This window comes from Ornithorhynchus anatinus, chromosome 2, assembly GCF_004115215.2.
Source record: "Ornithorhynchus anatinus isolate Pmale09 chromosome 2, mOrnAna1.pri.v4, whole genome shotgun sequence".
In the NCBI taxonomy this organism is placed as follows: Eukaryota; Metazoa; Chordata; class Mammalia; order Monotremata; family Ornithorhynchidae; genus Ornithorhynchus; species Ornithorhynchus anatinus.
Genome location: NC_041729.1, coordinates 1,511,505 through 1,530,949, shown reverse-complemented (window position 1 = coordinate 1,530,949; position 19,445 = coordinate 1,511,505). Strand labels below are relative to the sequence as shown.

General features: G+C 63.7%; 1 protein-coding gene across 1 annotated transcript in view; it reads right to left on the bottom strand.

The window, feature by feature from the left end:
- TPCN1 (two pore segment channel 1) overlaps nt 1-19,445 on the bottom strand; it is a 40,287-nt gene that overhangs the window by 20,209 nt on the left and 633 nt on the right. The window contains 5 exon segments of the mRNA XM_039911148.1: nt 1,286-1,416; nt 2,432-2,545; nt 3,719-3,895; nt 9,895-10,004; nt 12,157-12,390. Coding sequence (XP_039767082.1) covers nt 1,286-1,416; nt 2,432-2,545; nt 3,719-3,895; nt 9,895-10,004; nt 12,157-12,265 — 641 coding nt within the window. The 5' untranslated portion in view covers nt 12,266-12,390.

The window sequence follows — 19,445 nt, the reverse complement described above, 5'->3', positions numbered from 1 at the left end:
ACTTCCCGCCGACCGGAGCTGGGGTCGGAGGCGGCACCCCCACCCCAGGCTAAACGCTCCCCGGGAGGGCCCCTGCTGCCTCGGGTTCCCAACCGGTGTCGTCCCCCCCCCCCCCCCCCCCCGGAGCCGGGACTGGGGTCGCCTGCTGTCGCGGCGTCTCGGGGGCACGCTTCAGAAGGCGGCGGGGGGACGGGAGATCCCGGTAAACTAATCCGGTCCGCAGCGGACGGGGGTCGGGGCCGAGAGAACGGATCCGGATGGTGAAGGCGGGCGAGACGGCATTAACAGCAACGATCGTAACACTAACGGTAACGACAGTGACGGCGATGATGCGGATGACGGCGATGGTGCTCATTAAGCGCTTACTGTGTGCCGAGCCCTGTGCCGAGCGCCGGGGGATAGCCGAGACGATCGGGTCGGACCCGGTTCCTGTCCCACTCGGGGCTCCCAGTCTAAGGGGGAGGGAGAACCCGATTTACAGAGGAGGAAACCGAGGTCCGGAGAAGCTCGGCGATTCACCCGAGGTCGCCCGGCAGGGCCGCGGCGGAACCGGGACCGGAACCCGGGTCTCCCGCCTCCCATCCCCGTGCTCCGTCTGCTGCACCGGGGCAGGGGGAGGAGGACCGGCCCGGAGAGCCGGAAGCGAGCAGAAACCTGCAGCTTTTGAGGTGTGCCGCGCCGTCCCGGGGGACGGCCGGGAGCGTGGCGGGGAGACAGCCCACCCCCCCACCCCCTTCCGGCCTCTGGGAGGAGCGCAGAAGACACCCCTTGGCCTGCCCCCCCCCCCCACGGGGCCCCCCCTCCTCCGCCCACCGGGGCCTCAGCCGCCCAGGCCTACCCGGCCCGGTGGGCGAAGCACCAGCCGGGGGGCCCGGAGCCCCGGGCGCCGGGCCCGCCGCGTCACCTTTGGCGGGCCACTGACCCGCTCCGGGCTTCCGTCTCCTCCTCTGAGAGACGAGGATCAGATCCCCGTCCTCCCTCCCCCGTCTGAGCCCGCGGTGGGTAGGGGCGGTCCGGTCTCGACTCCCTGGACGTCCCCGGGTGCCGGTACGGAGCTTGGCACCCGAACGAGCGTTTTCGACAATCCGGTCGTCACGACCACCGATCGACGCGAGCCCCGAGCGCGGTCCGTGGCCGCTCCCCGGGACCGGACGCCCTTCCGCTTGACCCCGAACCCGCCGGCCGGCCGCCGCCGAGCTCGGGAGACGCCGCGGGGCCCCGGGGGGGCGTCTCTGTCCCCCCCCCCCCCCCCCCGCCTCCCCCGGCATCCCCGGCGTCCCCTCACCGTCGGACGGCGCCACAGTAGCGACAGTCCACCAGGAAGATGCAGCGCAGGGCCCGGGTGACCCGCACGTGAGACGTCTGTCGTACCAGCACCACGATGGCTTCGATGAACTGCACCAACAGCACGACCGTCTAGGGGCAGAGGAGAGGGAGGACGGTGGGTGGGGAAGTGGGGGGACGGTCTACGGGGGAGGGGAGAGGGGGACGGTCTACGGGGAGGGGGGGGGGGGGGGGACGGTCTACGGGGAAGGGGAGAAGGAGACGGTCTACAGAGAAGGGGAGGGGGGAGTATACGGGGAGAGGGAGAGGCGGACGGTGTACGAGGAGGAGACGGGAGGGACGGCCCACCCGGGGGCAGGGGCGGGGACGGCAAACGGGGAGAGGGAGAGAGGGACGGCGGGCAGGATGGCGCAGGGGGCAGGGGAGAGGAAGGACGGTGAGGAGGGGGCCGATCCAGAGCGGCACCCCAGCCGTCCTGCCCCTCCCCCTCGGCGGTCGGCAGCCACGATGACAACAACAATAACGACGACGTTGGTATCCGTCAAGCGCGCCGGGGGAGATACAGGGCCATCGGGTTGTCCCACGTGAGGCTCACGGTCCGAATCCCCGTTTTACAGACGAGGGAACCGTGGCCCAGAGAAGCGAAGTGACGTGCTCACAGTCCCACAGCTGCCGGGCGGCAGAGCCGGGATTCGAACCCATGACCTCGGACTCCCAAGCCGGGGCTCTTTCCCCTGAGCCACGCCGGCTCACCTCCGCGGCGAGAGAGCTCAGGGTGTCTGAAGTCAGCCGGGGCACGGGCTTTGGAGTCAGGGCTCATGAGTTCGAATCCCAGCTCTGCCGCTCGTCGGCCGTGTGACCGTGGGCGAGTCGCTTCACTTCTCTGTGCCTCAGTTCCCTCATCTGTAAAATGGGCATTACGACCGGGAGCCCCACGCGGGACAACCCGATTCCCCCACGTCTACCCCGGCGCTTAGAACAGTGCTCGGCACATAGCGAGCGCTTAACAAGCACCGACGTTATTATCCACGCCCCGGAACCTGGCTCCCGGGGCATCCCGGCAGGGGCGGGCGGAGAGGGAGGGGGGCTCGGCTCGGGCGGCGGGGCGGGGCGGGGCGGGACGCCGGGGGCCGGCCGGCGGCTTTACCTTGACCATGGTCCGCCTGTGCCGGACGAAAGTGTGGAAGCCCAACCAGCGCATCTTCACGCTCAGCTCAAACACCACCACCATCAAGGCCAACAGCTCCAGCGTCGCGTGCACCTGCGGGCCACAAGGCCACCGTGAGCCTCACCGCAGCCCCCGCTGCCCGCCGGGAACCGGCCGGAAATCCCAAGGGCCGGTCGGTGCCAACGCCTCACCTTGGGAGAACGGACGGGCCTTGGGGGCGGGGATCGCGCCTACCCACTCTCTCCTCGTACTCTCCCACGCGCTCAGCGCGGGGCTGGACGTGCAGGACGCGTTCTGTGAATTCCTCCGACTGATTGGAGTCCCGGGCCTCTCCCTCCCGCCTCAAACCGCCGATCGGTAGCACGTGATCGTAATAACCGTGGTACCCGTTTAGCGCTTATTATGTGCCAGGCACCGTACCGAGCGCCGGGGCAGATACGGGGTGATCGGGTTCGACAGAGTTCCTGCCCCCTACGGGTCTCACGGTCTTCGTCCCCGTTCTACAGAGGAGGGAACTGAGGCACAGAGAAATGAAGCGACTTGTCCAAGGTCACCCGGCGGCCAAGCGGCAGTCGGGATCAGAACCCGGGTCCCTCCGCGCTCCATCCGCCAAGCCACGCTGCTTCCCCGTAGAGCCCTTCGGCGATCTTTGCGGGGAGGACGATATAATTTGGCAGGCGTGATCCCCGCTCTGCAGGCGCTTACAGTCTACTGTGGGCAGAGCGCCGTACCGAGCACCTAGGAGAGTACGACGGAGTTGGAGGATACGATCCCTGCCCTCGAGGAGCTTGCGGTCTGTGTGCACTGCGCCGTCCTGAGCGCTCGGAGAGTACAATAAAGTAAGCAGCCGCGATCCTCGCCCTCGAGGAGCTGACGGTCTAGCGGGGGAGACCGACACTAAGGCGGGTTACAGACCGGGGGTGGAAGACGGTAGAGGAAAGAATCTCTTCCAAGCCGACTTCCCAGAACGGGGGGACGACGACAAGAAAAACCCGGCCAGGTCTGGCTCCGCCTCTCCGGGCAGACGGTCAAGGGGGAAGGAGAAAGAGGCGGAGGCCGACCGTCGAGCGGCCTCCGTTCCGTACTTTCTGGCGGCGCCCCGTGTCCCCCCGCCATCCCGCCCCGGTCTTCCCCCGGGCGACCCCGATCCGTCTCTTCTCTCCCCGAGGCTCCGTCTCTCCCTCCTCCGCTCCGCGCTCACCGGGCGGGCTCGGCCGGGAGCCACGCTCACGGGGGGCAGGCGGCGGCGGGGCCCCGGACACTCACGTAGATGCCTAGCCGGAGGGCGGGCACGGCGGGCGCCTCGCAGAGAGACAGCAGCAGCAGCAGCAGGGCGGTGGCCAGCTCCATCAGGTAGAAGAAGTGGTTGTGGGCGAAGAGGTAGGCCGCCAGGGCTTTGGCATCCTTGGGGTGGGTGAAGAACTTGTCGTTGTTCTCGCCTTCCTGCGAAAGCGCCACAGGGCCGTCAGCCCGGAGCGGGCCGGGCTCGGGGGCCGGGAGGGAGGGTCCCGGTCCCCCAGCCGACCCGGACGGACCGGGGGGGGGGGGGACGGGGGACGGACGGACGGGACCGCCCGGACCGTCGGCGTCGGGGGGGGGGGGGGGGGGGCGCAGCGGCTGCAGCCCGGGAGTCAGGAGACGGTGGGTTCGGATGTCGGCTCTGCCCCCGGTCCGCCGGGTGACCCCGGGCAGGTCGCTTCGCTTCCCTGGGCCTCGGTTGCCTCATCTGTAAAATGGGGATGAAGACCGGGAGCCCCACGTGGGACCGCCTGACTGCCTCGTATCCGCCACGGCGCTTAGAACGGTGCCCGGCACGTAGTAAGCGCTCAACGGATATCATCGTTATCGAAAGAGTGATTCTTGATCCTATTTATTGCCGTTGTCCTCGTCCGTCCGCGTCCCCCGATTAGACCGTAAGCCCGTCAGAGGGCGGGGCCCGTCTCTGTTACCGCTCTGTACGTTCCAAGCGCTTAGTACAGCGCTCAACAAATACTGCTGAATGAAAGGAGTGCTCACCTCAAGCCCGGGCTGAGGCGACCACAGGCCCGTCCCCAAATACACGCACTCGGGGAGTCGGAGCCGGTGGGTGGCGCCCGGCAAGGGGCAAGGGCTCCCCTCCCGGGGAGTCAGGGGATCTGGGTTCTGATCCCGGCTCCGCCCCTTGTCCGCGTCCGCGACCTTGGGCGAGTCACTTCCCTGGGCCTCGGCCGTCTCGTCTGTGAAACGGGGACGGAGACCGCACCCCACGTGGGACACGGACCGGGACCGACCCGATCGGCCCGCCCCTCTCCCGGCGCCCGGGACGGTGTCCGGCACGCGGGAGGCACTTGACGGCTTTCTCCGCCGTAAACCGGGGAGGGGATCCCCGCTCGCCCTCCCTCTTAGACCGCGAGCCCCACAGGGGACGGGGACCGGCTCCCCCCCGACCGTCTGCTATCAATCCCGGGCCCGCCGTCGGAACCCAATCACAACCCTCCCGAAGCCGGCGGATGGCGGGACTTTCGGCCGGCCCCGGGTGGACGGAGACAGGGAGGGGGCGGGCCCGTTTCCCGTCACCGCATCCCGCGGGAAGCGCCGACGGCACCGTCGCCGGGTCCGGGCCCGAGCCCCCCGCGGCCGCGACGCCGGGCCCCCGCCGACGGAGGAGGAGGCGGCGGCGGGATCCCGGACGACGCGGGGGGCGGTCGCCCCGCCCCCGGACCCCCGCCCCACGAGGGAGAGGGGGCCGGAGGTCCGACGGGATCGGCGGGGCCCAGGGTGAGAGGGAGGGGACCGAGTACGGCGCTCAGTGCAGTGTCTCGCACACGGTAAGCGCTCGGTAAGGACGATCGGACGACCGAGTCGGGGCCCCCCGCGCTTCCTCCCTCCTCCGCACGCCCCGCTGCCTTCGGCAGAAACGGCCCCGGGGGACCTCCCTCTCCTCTGGGCCCCGAGAGGAAGCGCATCTCGTCAGAGGAGCCCACGCCGAGTCCCTCGGAACTGGAGGCTTTTTGGGCTCCCTCCGGTGACGGCGGCTCCTCCTCCGCCGCCCGGCCCGCCGTCGACCCCCGGCCCGCGTCCTCTCACTGCCCCGGAACCCCCTCCCTCCTCACCTCCGCCAAACTCGCTCTCTTCCCCTCTTCCGAGCCCCACCGGGAGCTCACCTCCTCCAGGAGGCCTTCCCGGACTGGGCCCTCCCTTTCCCTCCGCTCCTCCTCCCCATCGCCCCGACTCCCTCCCTCTGCTCCACCCCCTTCCCCTCCCCACAGCCCTTGTGCGTATCTGTACACCTTTATCACCCTACCTATTAACGATGCGTACAGATCTATAATTCTCTTTATCTGTTCTGACGCTCTCGAGGCCTACTCGTTTCGTTTCGCTGCCCGTCTCCCCCTTCGAGACGGGGAGCCCGCCGCTGGGTAGGGATCGTCTCTAGCCGTCGCCGAATTTTACTTTCCGAGCGCTCGGTGCGGCGCTCCGCACGCAGTAAGCGCTCGACGAATACGACCGAACGACCGACGGTATCCGTTAGGCGCGTCCATCTCGTACGGTACCTGTTAGGCGTCCACCACATGCCAAGCCCGTTCTAAGCACCGGAGCGGATGCAGGTTAGTCGGGTCGGACAGAGTCCCCGCCCCGCATAGGTTCACGGTCTTAATCCCCAGGTTACGGATGAGGTCGCCGAGGCCCAGAGAAGCGAGGTGACTTACCCGAGACCCCCCACGGCAGACACGCGGCGGGTTACTACGTCTCCCCCGATCGGACCGCAAGCCCGTCAAACGGCGGGGGCTGTCTCTGTCTGTTGCCGACTTGTTCGTTCATTCGTTCACTCGCTAGTATTCATTGAGCGCTCACTATGCGCGGAGCACCGTACTGAGCGCTTGGGATGAACAAGTCGGCAACAGCGCTCAGTACGGTGCCCTGCGCACAGCGAGCGCTCGACAGATACCATCGAATACTACGTGCCAGACACCACGCTAAGAGCTGCGGTGGCCACAAGCAAATCGAGTTGGACACGGTCCCCGTCTCCTTTACCGATCCGTCCTTTCCAAGCGCTCGGTACGGTGCTCGGCACACAGTAAGCGTTCCATAAACGCTATCGAACGAATGAAGGTGGGGCTCACGCTCTCGATCCCCGTTTTACAGATGAGATGACTGAGGCAGAGAGAGGCGAAGCGACTTGTCCGGGGTCACACGGCGGAGGAGCGGTGGAGCCGGGAAGAGAATCCAAAGCCGCCTGCCTCCCAGGCCCGCGGCTCCATCCACTAGGCCACGCTGCTTCCGGGTCCCCTCTGGCCTTCTCCACCCCCGGCCCTTCCTCCCCCGCCTCACCGGCAACCTCATTCTGCTCTTCCGGACCCGGGCCTCACACACGGAGCAGCGTGGCTCAGTGGAAAGAGCGCGGGCCTGGGAGTCAGAGGTCACGGGTTCTAACCCCGGCTCTGCCGCTAGTCAGCTGTGTGACCTTGGGCAAGTCACTTAACTTCTCTGGGTCTCAGTTACCTCCTCCGTCATATGGGGATTAAACAAACTGTGAGCCCCACGTGGGACAACCTGATCACCTGGTATCCCCCAGCGCTTAGAACAGTGCTTTGCACATAGTAAGCGCTTAACAAATACCGCAATTATTATTATTATTATTATTACGGTTCCAAACAATTCACGCTTCTCCTGCCTCAAAAACTAGGGTATTTAACAATAACGTTGGCACCCGTTAAGCGCTTACTAGGTGCCCAGCAGGAAGCAGCGTGGCTCGGCGGAAAGAGCCTGGGCTTCGGGGTCAGAGGTCACGGGTTCGACTCCCTGCTCTGCCACTTGTCAGCTGTGGGACCGCGGGCGAGTCACTTCACTTCTTCCCCCCGACTCTATCTATCGCCACCGTCCTCGTCCGTCCGCCTCCCCCGATCGGACCGTGAGCCCGTCGGACGGCGGGGACCGTCTCTGTCCGTTGCCGCCTTGTTCATCCCAAGCGCTCAGTACAGTGCTCTGCGCGTAGTAAGCGCTCAATAAATACCATCGAACGAATTCTAAGCGCTGGGGGAGATACGGGGGTAATCGGAGAAGCAGCGTGGCTCAGTGGAAGGAGCGCGGAGTCAGAGGTCGTGGGTTCTAGTCCCGGCTCCGCCGCTTGTCAGCTGGGTGACTCCGGGCAAGTCACTTAACCTCTCTGTGCCTCAGTTACCTCATCTGGAAACCGGGGATTAAGACTGTGAGCCCCGCCTGGGACCCGATCCCCCCGTACCTACCCCGGCGCTTAGAACGGCGCTCGGCGCATAGGAAGCGCTTGACGGATACTGACGTTATTAATCGGTCCGTCCCACGTGACGCTCACAGCTAATCCCCATCTTACAGACGAGGGAACCGAGGCACAGGGAGGCGAAGCGACTCGCCCGCCGTCGGAAAGTGGCGGCGCCGGCAGTCGAACCCACGACCCCCGACTCCCGAGCCCGGGCTCTCTCCGCCGCGCCGCGCCGCGCCGCTATTTACGAAGCGCTGACTGCGTGTCAATCACTGGCCTAAGGGCCGGGGCAGATACAAGGTATTACCAGGTCGGAGACGGTCCCCGTCCCCCAGGGCCGTCCCGGTCTCAGCGGAGGGTCGCGCGGCTGTCCGGCTGCGGTAGTTTAATTCATTCCGCCGTCCGTTCGATCGCATTTACTGAGCGCTTACCGGGCGCGGAGCACTGTACTAAGCGCTTGGGAAGTGCGATTCGGCGACGAACGGAACGGAAGCAGGCAGATGCGGAATAAGATCGGAACGCTGAGTGTGACAGATTTCAGAACGCTCCGGTGCAGGCTACGAGAAGCTGGCGATCTTTACCGGGAAATGTACTGTATATATTTCCATTACCCTATTTATTTTGTTAATGAACTGAACGTCGCCTCGACTCTATTTAGTCGCCATCGGTTTTTACGAGACGTTCTTCCCCCCGACTCCGTCTATCGCCACCGTCCTCGCCCGTCCGTCTCCCCCGATCGGACCGTGAGCCCGTCGGACGGCGGGGACCGTCTCTGTCCGTTGCCGACTTGTTCATCCCAAGCGCTCAGTACAGTGCTCTGCGCGTAGTAAGCGCTCAGTAAATGCTATCGAATGAATGAATACTGCGGAATCCAAAGTACCATCAGCACCGTAACTCTCTCCGCCGTGACCCCAGTCCTCGTAGCCCACGTTGCCAGAGACGGCACCCCCCCACCCCGCGCCCCTCCGGAGAGCTCACCTCCTCCGAGAGGCCTTCCCAGACTGAGCTCCCCCCCTTTGCCCTCCTCTCCCGCCCCTCTCCCCTCCCCTCAGCTGAGCCCCCTTCCCCTCTGCTCCCTCTCCCCTCCCCACCCTCCGCTCCTCCCCCTTCCCCTCGGCACTGTGCTCGCCTGTACGTATTATTTATCACCCTACTTATACGTTCTACTTATTTAGAAGCAGCGTGGCTCAGTGGGAAGAGCCCGGGCTTGGGAGTCAGAGGTCACGGGTTCGAATCCCGGCTCTGCCGCCTGTCAGCTGTGGGGCTGTGGGCGAGTCACTTCACTTCTCTGGGCCTCGGTGCCCTCATCTGTAAAATGGGAACGAACCGCGAGCCTCACGTGGGACGACCCGACGGCCCTGTATCCACCCCGGCGCTTAGAACGGTGCCCTGCGCGTAGTAAGCGCTTAACCAACGCCAACACCGCTATCGTTATCATCAATGGGACGTCCAGCCCCTCGATTCTATTTACCGTGATTACGTTGTCTGGTTTTCGTCCGTCTCCCTCCCCCCGTTAGACCGTGAGCCCACTGTGGGGCAGGGACGGTCTCTATCCGTTACCGAACTGTACACTCCTAGGGCTCAGTACAGTGCTGGGCACGTAGTAAGCGCTCAAATAAATACTACTGAATGAACTGAATGAACGGAGGCCCCCTCGGCACATCCACCCACATCCCTCGGCCCCCTGCACCGGGATCCCCCCGAGCCCTTCCCCCACGTCCCCTCTCCATTCCCTCATTCTCTTACTGGGCCCCCCCCCCCCCCCCGGCCCTTCCCCCGCCCCGGGGGGGGGGGGCCTGGCCGACGTGTGTGACTCTCCCCCGTGCCTTTTCTCCCAGCGCTCAGCGCAGCGCCCCGCACCAGGGACCGCCGCATCGGAGCCGTTACTGCGACGGCGACCCCTGATCTGTCGGGGTGCTGGTCCCCGCCGGGGAGGCCGAGGCCGTCGGTCAATCGTACGATTAGACCGTGAGCCCGTCAACGGGCGGGGACCGTCTCTGTCTGTTGCCGATCTGTCCGGTCCAAGCGCTCGGTCCAGTGCCCTGCACGTGGTGAGCGCTCAGTAGATACTATCGAATGAATGAACGAATTTATTGAGCGCCTAGCGCGTGCGGGGCACCGTACGAAGCGCTCGGGAGAGTACGATACACGAACAGACAGACACTCTCCCCGGCCACAGCGAGCTGACCGTCCGGAGGAGCGGGGCCGGGCCCGAGCCGCTCACCTGGAGGTAGATGGCGGCCTCTTGGTAGTTGATGTCCCAGCCGGGGCGGGTGGGGCGTTCCGGATCCGGGTCGGGGTCTCGCACGGCGCTGACTGAGTAGCCGCTTCCGTCTGTGGCGGACAGGGGAGAGGTAAAGGGAGCGAGAGAGACGCCCAGAGTACGGCCCGGTCCGGGGGGGGGGGGGGGGGAGGCTCCAGAAAGGGAGGTTTGCGGGGTCCCCTCCCCGCAACGTGAATCTCAAGGCAAGGGCGGCCACACACGAGGCTCCGCAGACCCCTCCCTGAACCCCCGTGGCCGGCGGCGGGGGCTCGTCCACTCCCCCGCTCTCACCACCCAAACTGACGGCAATACTTATGATGGGAGACACGGAAGACGCAGGCGGATGAGGCCGGAAGACTCCCGTGGCCGGGGAATCGCTCAGAGGGCTTAGACAAGTGCTCCGAATCCGGGGGGGGGGACTCCGTAAATGATTTCGCTACTATTTCTCGTCAAGGTTTAAAGGGAGATCCTCAGACCGGAGGTCCGCGCCGCATCACTGGGGGGGAGTCGGGGACGGAGAAGGGAAAGTCGGGGGCGCGGGACCCTGGGAAGGGTCAGGGACCGAGAGGAAAGGGGCGTCGGACTGTCCGTCCCGGGTCTCCGGGGGAGAATCGAGGACGGAGGGGGGCAGGTCGGAGGGGTTGGACGTTCCGGGCCGGAGCGCCGGGGATGGAGAGAGGAGAGGAAAGAGCGAGGGAGAGTCTGTGCTGGGTCGCTGGGGGGAGAGTCGGGTGAGTGGGCAGGCGAGTGGGCGCGGGGAGGATGGCGGGTGCACTCATTCATTCAACAGTATTTATCGAGCGCCTACCGTGTGCAGAGCGCCGGACCGAGCGCTCGGAATGGACAGATCAGTAACAGACAGAGACGGTCCCCGCCCTTCGACGGGCTTACGGTCTAATCGGGGGAGACGGACGAGAACAGTGGCAATAAATAGAATCGAGGGGGAGAACCTCTCGTAAAAACAATAGCAGAGAAACGGAATCGAGGTGCAGAGAAACGGGGATGGGTTCGGGGAGGCGGGCCGGCCGGTGGGCGCGGAGAAGCGGACGGGCCGATAGGCGGGCACGGGGGGCGGGGAGGCAAGCGGGCGGGCGAGCTGCAGGCAGGAGGTTCTGGCAGACGCAAGGCTATTAACAATTCCGGTATTATTCGTTAAGCGCGTGCTGTGGGCCGGGCACCGGACTAAGCACTGGGCGTCGGAAGACTGGTGGGCGCAGGAGGGCGAGAAGGCGGGCAGGTAGGTACGGGGGGGGTGCAGGGAGCAGGTGGGTGGAGGAAAGGGGGTGGGCAGACGGGCTGCTGGGGGGTTGGGGGCGGGGGGTGGGTCCGGGCGCCCTCTTCCCCCTCCCTGCCCTACCACGGGGGAAAGGGGTGTCTGGAAGGGGCTCCGGGGGGGGGGGGGGGGGACGGCCGGACGGGAGAGGAGGGGGAGTGGTATCCGTTAAGCGCCAACTGTGTGCCGAGCACTGTCCTAAGCGCTGAAGCAGATACAGGGTCCTCGGGTCGTCCCACGTGAGGCTCACAGTTAATCCCCGTTTTCCAGATGAGGGAACTGGGGCCCAGAGAAGTGAAGTGACTCGCCCACGGTCCCGCAGCTGCCGAGGGGCAGAGCCGGGAGCGGAACCCACGACCCCTGACTCCCAAGCCCGGGCCCTCCCCACTGAGCCGCGCCGCCTCTCTAGCCACGCGGAAGGGAGCGGCTCTCTTCCGGCAAAACTCGGCACGGAAAGAGAGAAGAGCAGGCCGAGGACGAAACGGCGCTGGGCGCCGCGGACGTTAAGCCCCACGACGCGGCAAGGTGTGGCCGACGCGGCCGGGACCGTTGGGGTCCCGGCCGGCGCTCGGTGCCACCCGGGGAGCCGAGGCGCCCCGCCGACTGGCGTTCACCGTCTTGGACCTAGAGAAGCACCATCTAGAGAAGCGGCGCGGCTCAGTGGCGAGAGCCCGGGCTCGGGAGTCAGAGGTCACGGGTTCGAATCCCGGGCTCTGCCGCTCGTCAGCTGCGTGACCGTGGGCGAGTCACTTCACTTCTCTGGGCCTCGGGTCCCTCATCTGCAAAACGGGGACGACGGCCGTGAGCCCCACGCGGGCCAACCTGATTCCCCTGTATCTCCCCCAGCGCCGAGAACGGTGCTCCGCGCCTAGCGAGCGCTTGGCAAATAGCAACATTCACTGGACGGGCCCGTCCTGCCCCGAGAGGCCGAGCGGGGCCGCGGCTCTTACTCTGGTCGGGCTCCTCCGGGCCCGGGCCGGGGCGGAGAGCCAGGGGGTCCCGCCCGTCGTCGTCCGAGGTGAGAATGAGGGGCACGTCATCGTCCGGCCGCCCGGCCATGCCGCCCCCGCCGCCGGTCTCCGGGCCTAGGGGGCGGAGGCCGCCAGGAGGAGGTCTGCCCGTCTCCCTTCCGGAACCGCCGCCTCCGAGGTGCCGCCCAGGAACTCCTCCATCGGAGGCATCTTCTAGGGCCGAAGACAGAACGATAAGGACGGCGGCGGAATGTGTCGAAAAGCAGCGGAAGAAGCCGGGGCTTCGGGGTCGGAGGTCGCGGGTTCTAATTCCGGCTCCGCCGCTTAGCCGCCTGACTCCGGGCAAGTCACTTCACTTCTCCGAGCCTCGGTTCCCTCATCCGCAAAATGGGGAGGGAGACCGGGAGCCCCACGGGGGACGACCCGATGACCCCCCCATCTCCCCCAGCGCTTAGAACGGCGCTCTGCACGCAGTAAGCGCTTAAATACCACCGATATTATTCAGAGCCCATCTCCTCCGAGAGGCTTTCCCGACTAACCCTCTTCTCCTCTGCTCCCTCTCCGTCACGCCGACTCGCTCCCTTCGTTCGACCCTCCCCTCCGAGCCCCACGGCGCTCAGGGAGATATCTGTAACGCATCGATTCATATCAATATCCGTCCCCCTCGTTAGACTTCAAGCTCGCTGCGGGCAGGGGCTGTTACGTCGTACTCTCCCAAGTGCTCGGTACAGGGCTTAAGAAATGAGAGTCACGGCATCCGTTAAGCGCTTACGGTGGACCACGCACCCTACTAAGCGCCGGCACGTAAACACGCAAGCGTGGCCGGAAACAGTCCCCGTCTCCCACGGGGCTCACGGCCTCGATCCCCGTTTCACAGATGAGGTCACTGAGGTACAGAGGAGCGGGGGGAGTCGGCCGAGGTCACGCAGCGGACAAAGGGCCGGAGCCGGGCTCGACCGACTGACCGGACGGGACGGCGGACGGCGGCGGCGGGCATCCGTTCGCTCCGTCGGTCGGATTTGAGGGCTTACTAGGTGCGGGGCGCTGTACTAGGCGCTCGGAACGGACAGCTGGGCAACGGACAGAGACGGTCCCGGTCCCGTGACGGGTTCACGGTCTAACCGTGACCGCGGGTCGCGACACGGGCCGCGCCCGGCACCGCGACCGGCCCGACGGCCGGCTTCCGCCTCGGACGAGGGCCCGCGGCTGGGGGGAATCCAAGGGCCAAGCTTGTCCGCCTCAGGCTCGGCCCCGCCCGCCCTACCGCCGCCCTCCCTGTCCGACAACAGCGGTATTCGCCACGTGCCGAGCACCGAACTAAGCGCCGGGGTAGTACGAGATCGGGTCGGACGCAGTCCGACACCGCTCCTCCCTCATCCCTCCCGGAGAGGCGGCGCGGCTCAGTGGAAAGAGGCCGGGCTGGGGAGTCGGAGTCGTGGGTTCGAATCCCGGCTCCGCCGCCGGTCAGCCGGGTGACTCGGGGCAGGTCACTTGGCTTCTCTGGGCCTCGGTTCCCCCATCTGTAAAATGGATGAAGACTGGGAGCCCCACGTGGGACGACCCCATCGCCTTGCGTCCCCCCAGCGCTTAGGACAGGGCTGGGCACGTAGTAGGCGCGTGGCAGAAGCAATCATCGTCAACTCTGACACCACCCGCTTCTGACTTTCGACTCCCTCCTTAAATCCCCGCCCCCTTCATCCCTCCCAACCCTCGCCATCCGCTTCCTCGACGGGACGGAGACCGTCGGGCGTGAACACCCCAAAATCTCCCCCTCGCCTCCCCGCCCCAGACCCCTCCAACGGCCTCCTCTATTCCCTCGTCCTTCCCGGCCGCCTTCCAATCGTAACTGCGCTACTTGCTAAGCGCTCGCTGTGACCCAAGCGCTGCGCTAAGCGCCGGGGTCGACACGAGATAACCGCGTCCCACACGAGGCGCCTAAGTAGGAGGGAGAACAGCTACTGAATCCCCATTCTGCAGTTGAGGGAACTGAGACACGGGGAGGCTAAACGACTTGCCCGAGTCACACGGCAGGGACGCATCGGAGACGGGATTCATAACGATGGCATCTGTTAAGCGCTCACTACGTGCAGAGCACCGTTCGGAGCGCCGGGGTGGGTGTCCCGACTCGGCCGCTTGGCGGCCGCGTGACTGTGGGCGAGTCACTTCGCTTCTCTGGGCCTCGGTGACCTCATCCGTAAAACGGGGGTTTAGACCGTGGGCCTCCCGTGGGACGACCCGACGACCCCGGCTCTCCCCCAGCGCTTAGAACGGTGCCCTGCACAGAGTAGGCGCTTAACAGATACCAACGTTATTACAAGGTGATCGGGTCGTCCCACGTGGGGCTCACGGTCTTCATCCCCATTTTACAGAGGAGGAAACTGGGGCACAGAGAAGTGAAGCGACTTGCCCCACGTCACACAGCTGACTAGCGGCGGGGCCGGGATCTGAACCCAGGTCCTCCGACTCCCAGGTCGGGGCTCTTTCCATCGGGCCACACCTCCTGCCGCAAGGCCTAGGTGGATGGGACAAGGGCCCGAGCGCCAGAAAGGCAGAGGTTCTAATTCCAGCTCCGCCGCTCCTCCGCCGTGCCTCCGGGCAAATCACTTCGCCGTGCCTCAGTCTCCCCCTCTGCAAAATGGGGATCGAGACCGCGAGCCCTATGTGAGACAGGGACCGCGTCCCATCCGATTTGCCTGGGCCCTCGCCAAGGCTCGGTACGGCGCCCGGCACGTAGTAAGCACTTAGATGACGTGATTATTGCGATCCACCCCCGTAGCTCGGACGCCAGCCCCCGACACCGTCTTAAAACATTTCCTTCTGCTCCCCTTCCCTCCCTGACCATCGTTTTCCACCATTTACTCTCCAAGGGCTCCCTCCCCACTACTCACACCGGGGTGCCTCCTGCCCTCGACCCCACCGCCTCCTCCCTCCTCTCAGTCCTCTCCAAACTCCTCAGACTAATGATAATGATAATAATAAAATAATGTTGGTATGTGCGGAGCACCGTTCTGAGCGCCGGGGTAGATACGGGGTCATCGGGTTGGCCCACGCGAGGCTCACGGTTCACCCCCATTTGACAGATGAGGGAACCGAGGCCCAGAGAAGTGAGGCGACTCCCCCGAAGACCAGCTGTCCGCTCACCTCCTCCACTTCCTCTCCTCCAACTCCCTCCTCCGCTCCCCGCCGTCCGGCTTTCCACCCCCTCCTCTCCACCAAAACTGCCCAAGGTCCCCAGAGAGCAGCGCGGCTCAGCGGCAGGAACCCGGGCTTGGGAGTCAGAGATCAAGGGTTCGAATCCCGGCCCCGCCCCTTCTCAGCTGCGCGACCGGGGGCGGGTCCCTTCGCTTCTCTGGTCCTCGGTTCCCTCACCTGTCAGATGGGGGATGAAGACCGGGAGCCCCACGGGGGACGACCCGACGGCCCCGTATTGGGAAGCAGCGCGGCTCAGGGGGAAGGGCCCGGGCCTTGGGAGTCAGAGGTCATGGGTTCGAATCCTAACTCTGCCACGTCTCCGCTGCGCGACCGGGGGGCGGGTCCCGTCGCTTCTCTGGGCCTCGGTTCCCTCATCTGTCAAAGGGGGGTGAAGACCGCAAACCCCACGTGGGACAGCCCGATGACCGTCTCTCCCCCGGCGCTTAGAACGGTGCCGTGCACGTAATGAGCGCTTAACAGATACCAACGTCGTCATTATTATTTTCCCCTTCTTGCCAGCTCCGAAGGCCCCTACTCCATCCGATCGCCCCTGGACCCGTCAGCTGTCTTCAACGCCGTCGCCCCCCCCCCCCCCCCCCGCTCCCGGCAACGTCACCTCATCTTGGCCTCCCTGTCCTTTCCTCTGCCTCCGCCTGCTCCTCCGCTGCCTCCCACCCCGTAGCCGGAAAAGCCCCTCGAGGCTCGGTTCCGGGTCCCCTCCTATTCTCCGTCTCCGCCCCCCCCCGAAGAACCCGTTCTCTCCCGACGCCCGTCTCCGTGCGGATGATTCCCCGGTCTCCGTCTCCGGGCCGGATCTCTCTCCTCCGCGGCCTCACGTCTCCTCCCGCTTTCCGGACGCCTCCCCCCGGCCGTCCTTGCCGACGCCGCTAACTTGACTGAGGCTGAGCTCCCCTCAAGGTCGGTACCTGTGAGGCGCTTACTATGCGCCGAGCACCGTTCCGAGCGCCGGGGGAGACACGGGGGAATCGGGTCGTCCCCCGTGGGGCTCCCGGTCTTCATCCCCATTTTCCAGATGAGGGAACTGAGGCCCAGAGAAGCGAAGTGACTCGCCCACAGTCACACGGCCGACAAGTGGCAGAGCCGGGATTCGAGCCCGTACGAATAATAATAAAAATGTTGGTATTTGGTAAGCGCTTACTATGCGCAGAGCACCGTCCTAAGCGCTGGAGGGATACAAGGTGATCGGGTTGCCCCCCGTGGGGCTCACGGTTTTCATCCCCATTTGACAGATGAGGGAACTGAGGCCCAGAGGGGTGAAGGGACCTGCCCAAAGCCACACAAATGACAAGCGGAGGAGCCGGGATTCGAACCCACGACCTCTGACTCCCAAGCCCGGGCTCCTCGCACCGAGAGGGCGTCCCGGGCCGGGGGCGAGATGGGGGACGGAGGGCGAGACAGGGAGGAGGTCGGCGGCACCGGAGGGGCGAAGCGTACGGGCTGGGTTGGAGGAGGAGAATGATAATAACGATGTTGGCATCTGTTAAGCGCTTACTATGTGCCCGAGCACTGTTCTGAGCACCGGGGGAGATACAGGACAATCGGGTCGTCCCACGTGAGGCTCACGGTCTTCATCCCCATTTTCCAGATGAGGGAACCGAGGCACCGAGAAGCGAAGTGACTCGCCCACAGTCACACGGCCGACAGGCGGCAGGGCCGGGGATTCGAACCCGTGACCACTGACCCCCAAGCCCGGGCTCATTCTACTGAGCCACGCCGCTTCTCTAAAACGTTGGTATTTGTCAAGCGCTTACTCTGTGCAGGGCACCGTCCTAAGCGCTGGGGGAGATACAGGACGATCGGGTCGTCCCACGGGAGGCTCACGGTTAATCCCCATTTTCCAGAGGAGGGAACTGAGGCCCGGAGAGGTGAAGTGACCTGCCCGCAGACACACAGCGGACAAGTGGCAGCGCCGGAATCTGAACCCGCGACCTCTGACTCCCAAGCCCGGGTGCTTTCCACCGAGCCACGCAGCTTCTTCTGGTAGAGCCCGAACCATTAACGGGTGTCCAGTACAAGCTTCGACAGAGTCCCGGGGCGAGGTTAGAGGTCTCCAGATTAATCACTGGTACCTACTGTATCTGTCCCAGTGCTCAGTACAGTGCGTGGCGCATAGTAAGCACTTAAATACCACAATCATCATCATTATTATTGGATTCATCCATTCAATCGTATTTATTGAGCGCTTACTGCGTGCAGAGCAGTGTACTAAGCACTTGGAATGGACAATCGGGCCACAGAGAGAGACAATCCCGGCCCAGCCACGGGCCCCCCGGTCTAAACGGCAGAGAAGCAGGGGAGTCGGAGGTCACGGGTTCGAATCCCGGCTCTGCCACGTGGCAGCTGTGGGACTGTGGGCCAGTCACCGGACTTGTCTGGGCCTCGGTTCCCTCATCCGCCAAATGGGGATGAGGACTGTGAGCCCCACGTGGGACAACCTCATGACCTTGTATCTCCCCCAGCGCTCAGAACAGTGCTCGGCACGTAGTACGCGCTTAACGAATACCGACGTTATTATGATGATTATTAGAACATTAGAATTATTGAATTATTAGAACATTAGAATTATGATTATTATTAGAGAAGCTGCGTGGCTCAGTGGAAAGAGCCCGGGCTTGGGAGTCAGAGGTCATGGGTTCGAATCCCGGCTCGGCCACTTGGCAGCTGTGGGACTGTGGGCGAGTCACTTCACTTCTCTGGGCCTCAGTTACCTCACCTGTAAAATGGGGATGAAGACCGTGAGCCCCACGTGGGACCACCCGATTCCCCTGCGTCTACCCCAGCGCTTAGAACAGTGCTCTGCACATAGTGAGCGCTTAACAAATACCAACATTATTATTATTACTATTATTAGAACAGTGCTTGGCACATAGTAAGCACTTTAGAAATACCAACATTATTATTATGATTATTAGAACAGTACTCGGCACGTAATAATAATAATAACGTTGGTATGGAAGCGCTTACTACGTGCCGAGCACCGTTCTAAGCGCTGGGGTAGGCACAGGGGAATCAGGTTGTTCCACGTGGGGCTCCCGGTCTTCATCCCCATTTGACAGACGAGGGAACTGAGGCCCAGAGAAGTGAAGTGACTCGCCCCCAGTCACACAGCTGACCAGTGGCAGGGCTGGGATTCGAACTCATGACCTCTGACTCCAAAGTCCGTGCTCTTTCCACTGAACCACGTAGTAAGCGCTTAACAAATACCAATACTATCATTATGATTAGAACAGTGCTTGGCACAAAGTAAGCGCTTAAATACCAACAGTATTAGTATTATGATTATTAGAAGGGTGCTTGGCATGTAGTAAGCACTTAACAAATAACATGATTATTAGAACAGTGCTTGGCACGTAGTAAGCGCTTAAATACCAACAGTATTATTATTATGATTATTAGAAGAGTGCTTGGCGTGTAGTAAGCACTTAAATAACATGATTATCAGAACGGTGCTTGGCACGTAGTAAGCGCTTAAATACAGCGTGGCTCAGTGGAAAGAGCCCGGGTTTGGAGTCGGGGCTCATGAGTTCGAATCCCAGCTCCGCCACTTGTCGGCTGTGTGACTGTGGGCGAGTCACTTAACCTCTCTGGGCCTCAGTTCCCTCATCTGTAAAATGGGGATTAAGACCGTGAGCCCCACGTGGGACGTCCTGATTCCCCTCTGTCTACCCCAGCGCTTAGAACAGTGCTCGGCACATAGTAAGCGCTTCACAAATACCAACGTTATTATTATTACCAACATTATGATTCGAACAGCGCTTGGCACGTAGTAAGCGCTTAACAAAGACCAACATTATGATGATGATTAGAACAGTGCTTGGCACATAGTAGGCGCTCAACAGATGCCAACATTCTGATGATGATTAGTACAGTGCTCGGCACGTAGTAAGCACTTAAATCCCAACATTCTGATGGTGATGATTAGTACAGTGCTTGGCACGTAGTAAGCACTTAAATCCCAACATTCTGATGGCGATTAGCACAGTGCTTGGCGCATAATAATAATAATAATAATGTTGGTATTTGTTAAGCGCTTACTATGTGTCAAGCACTGTTCT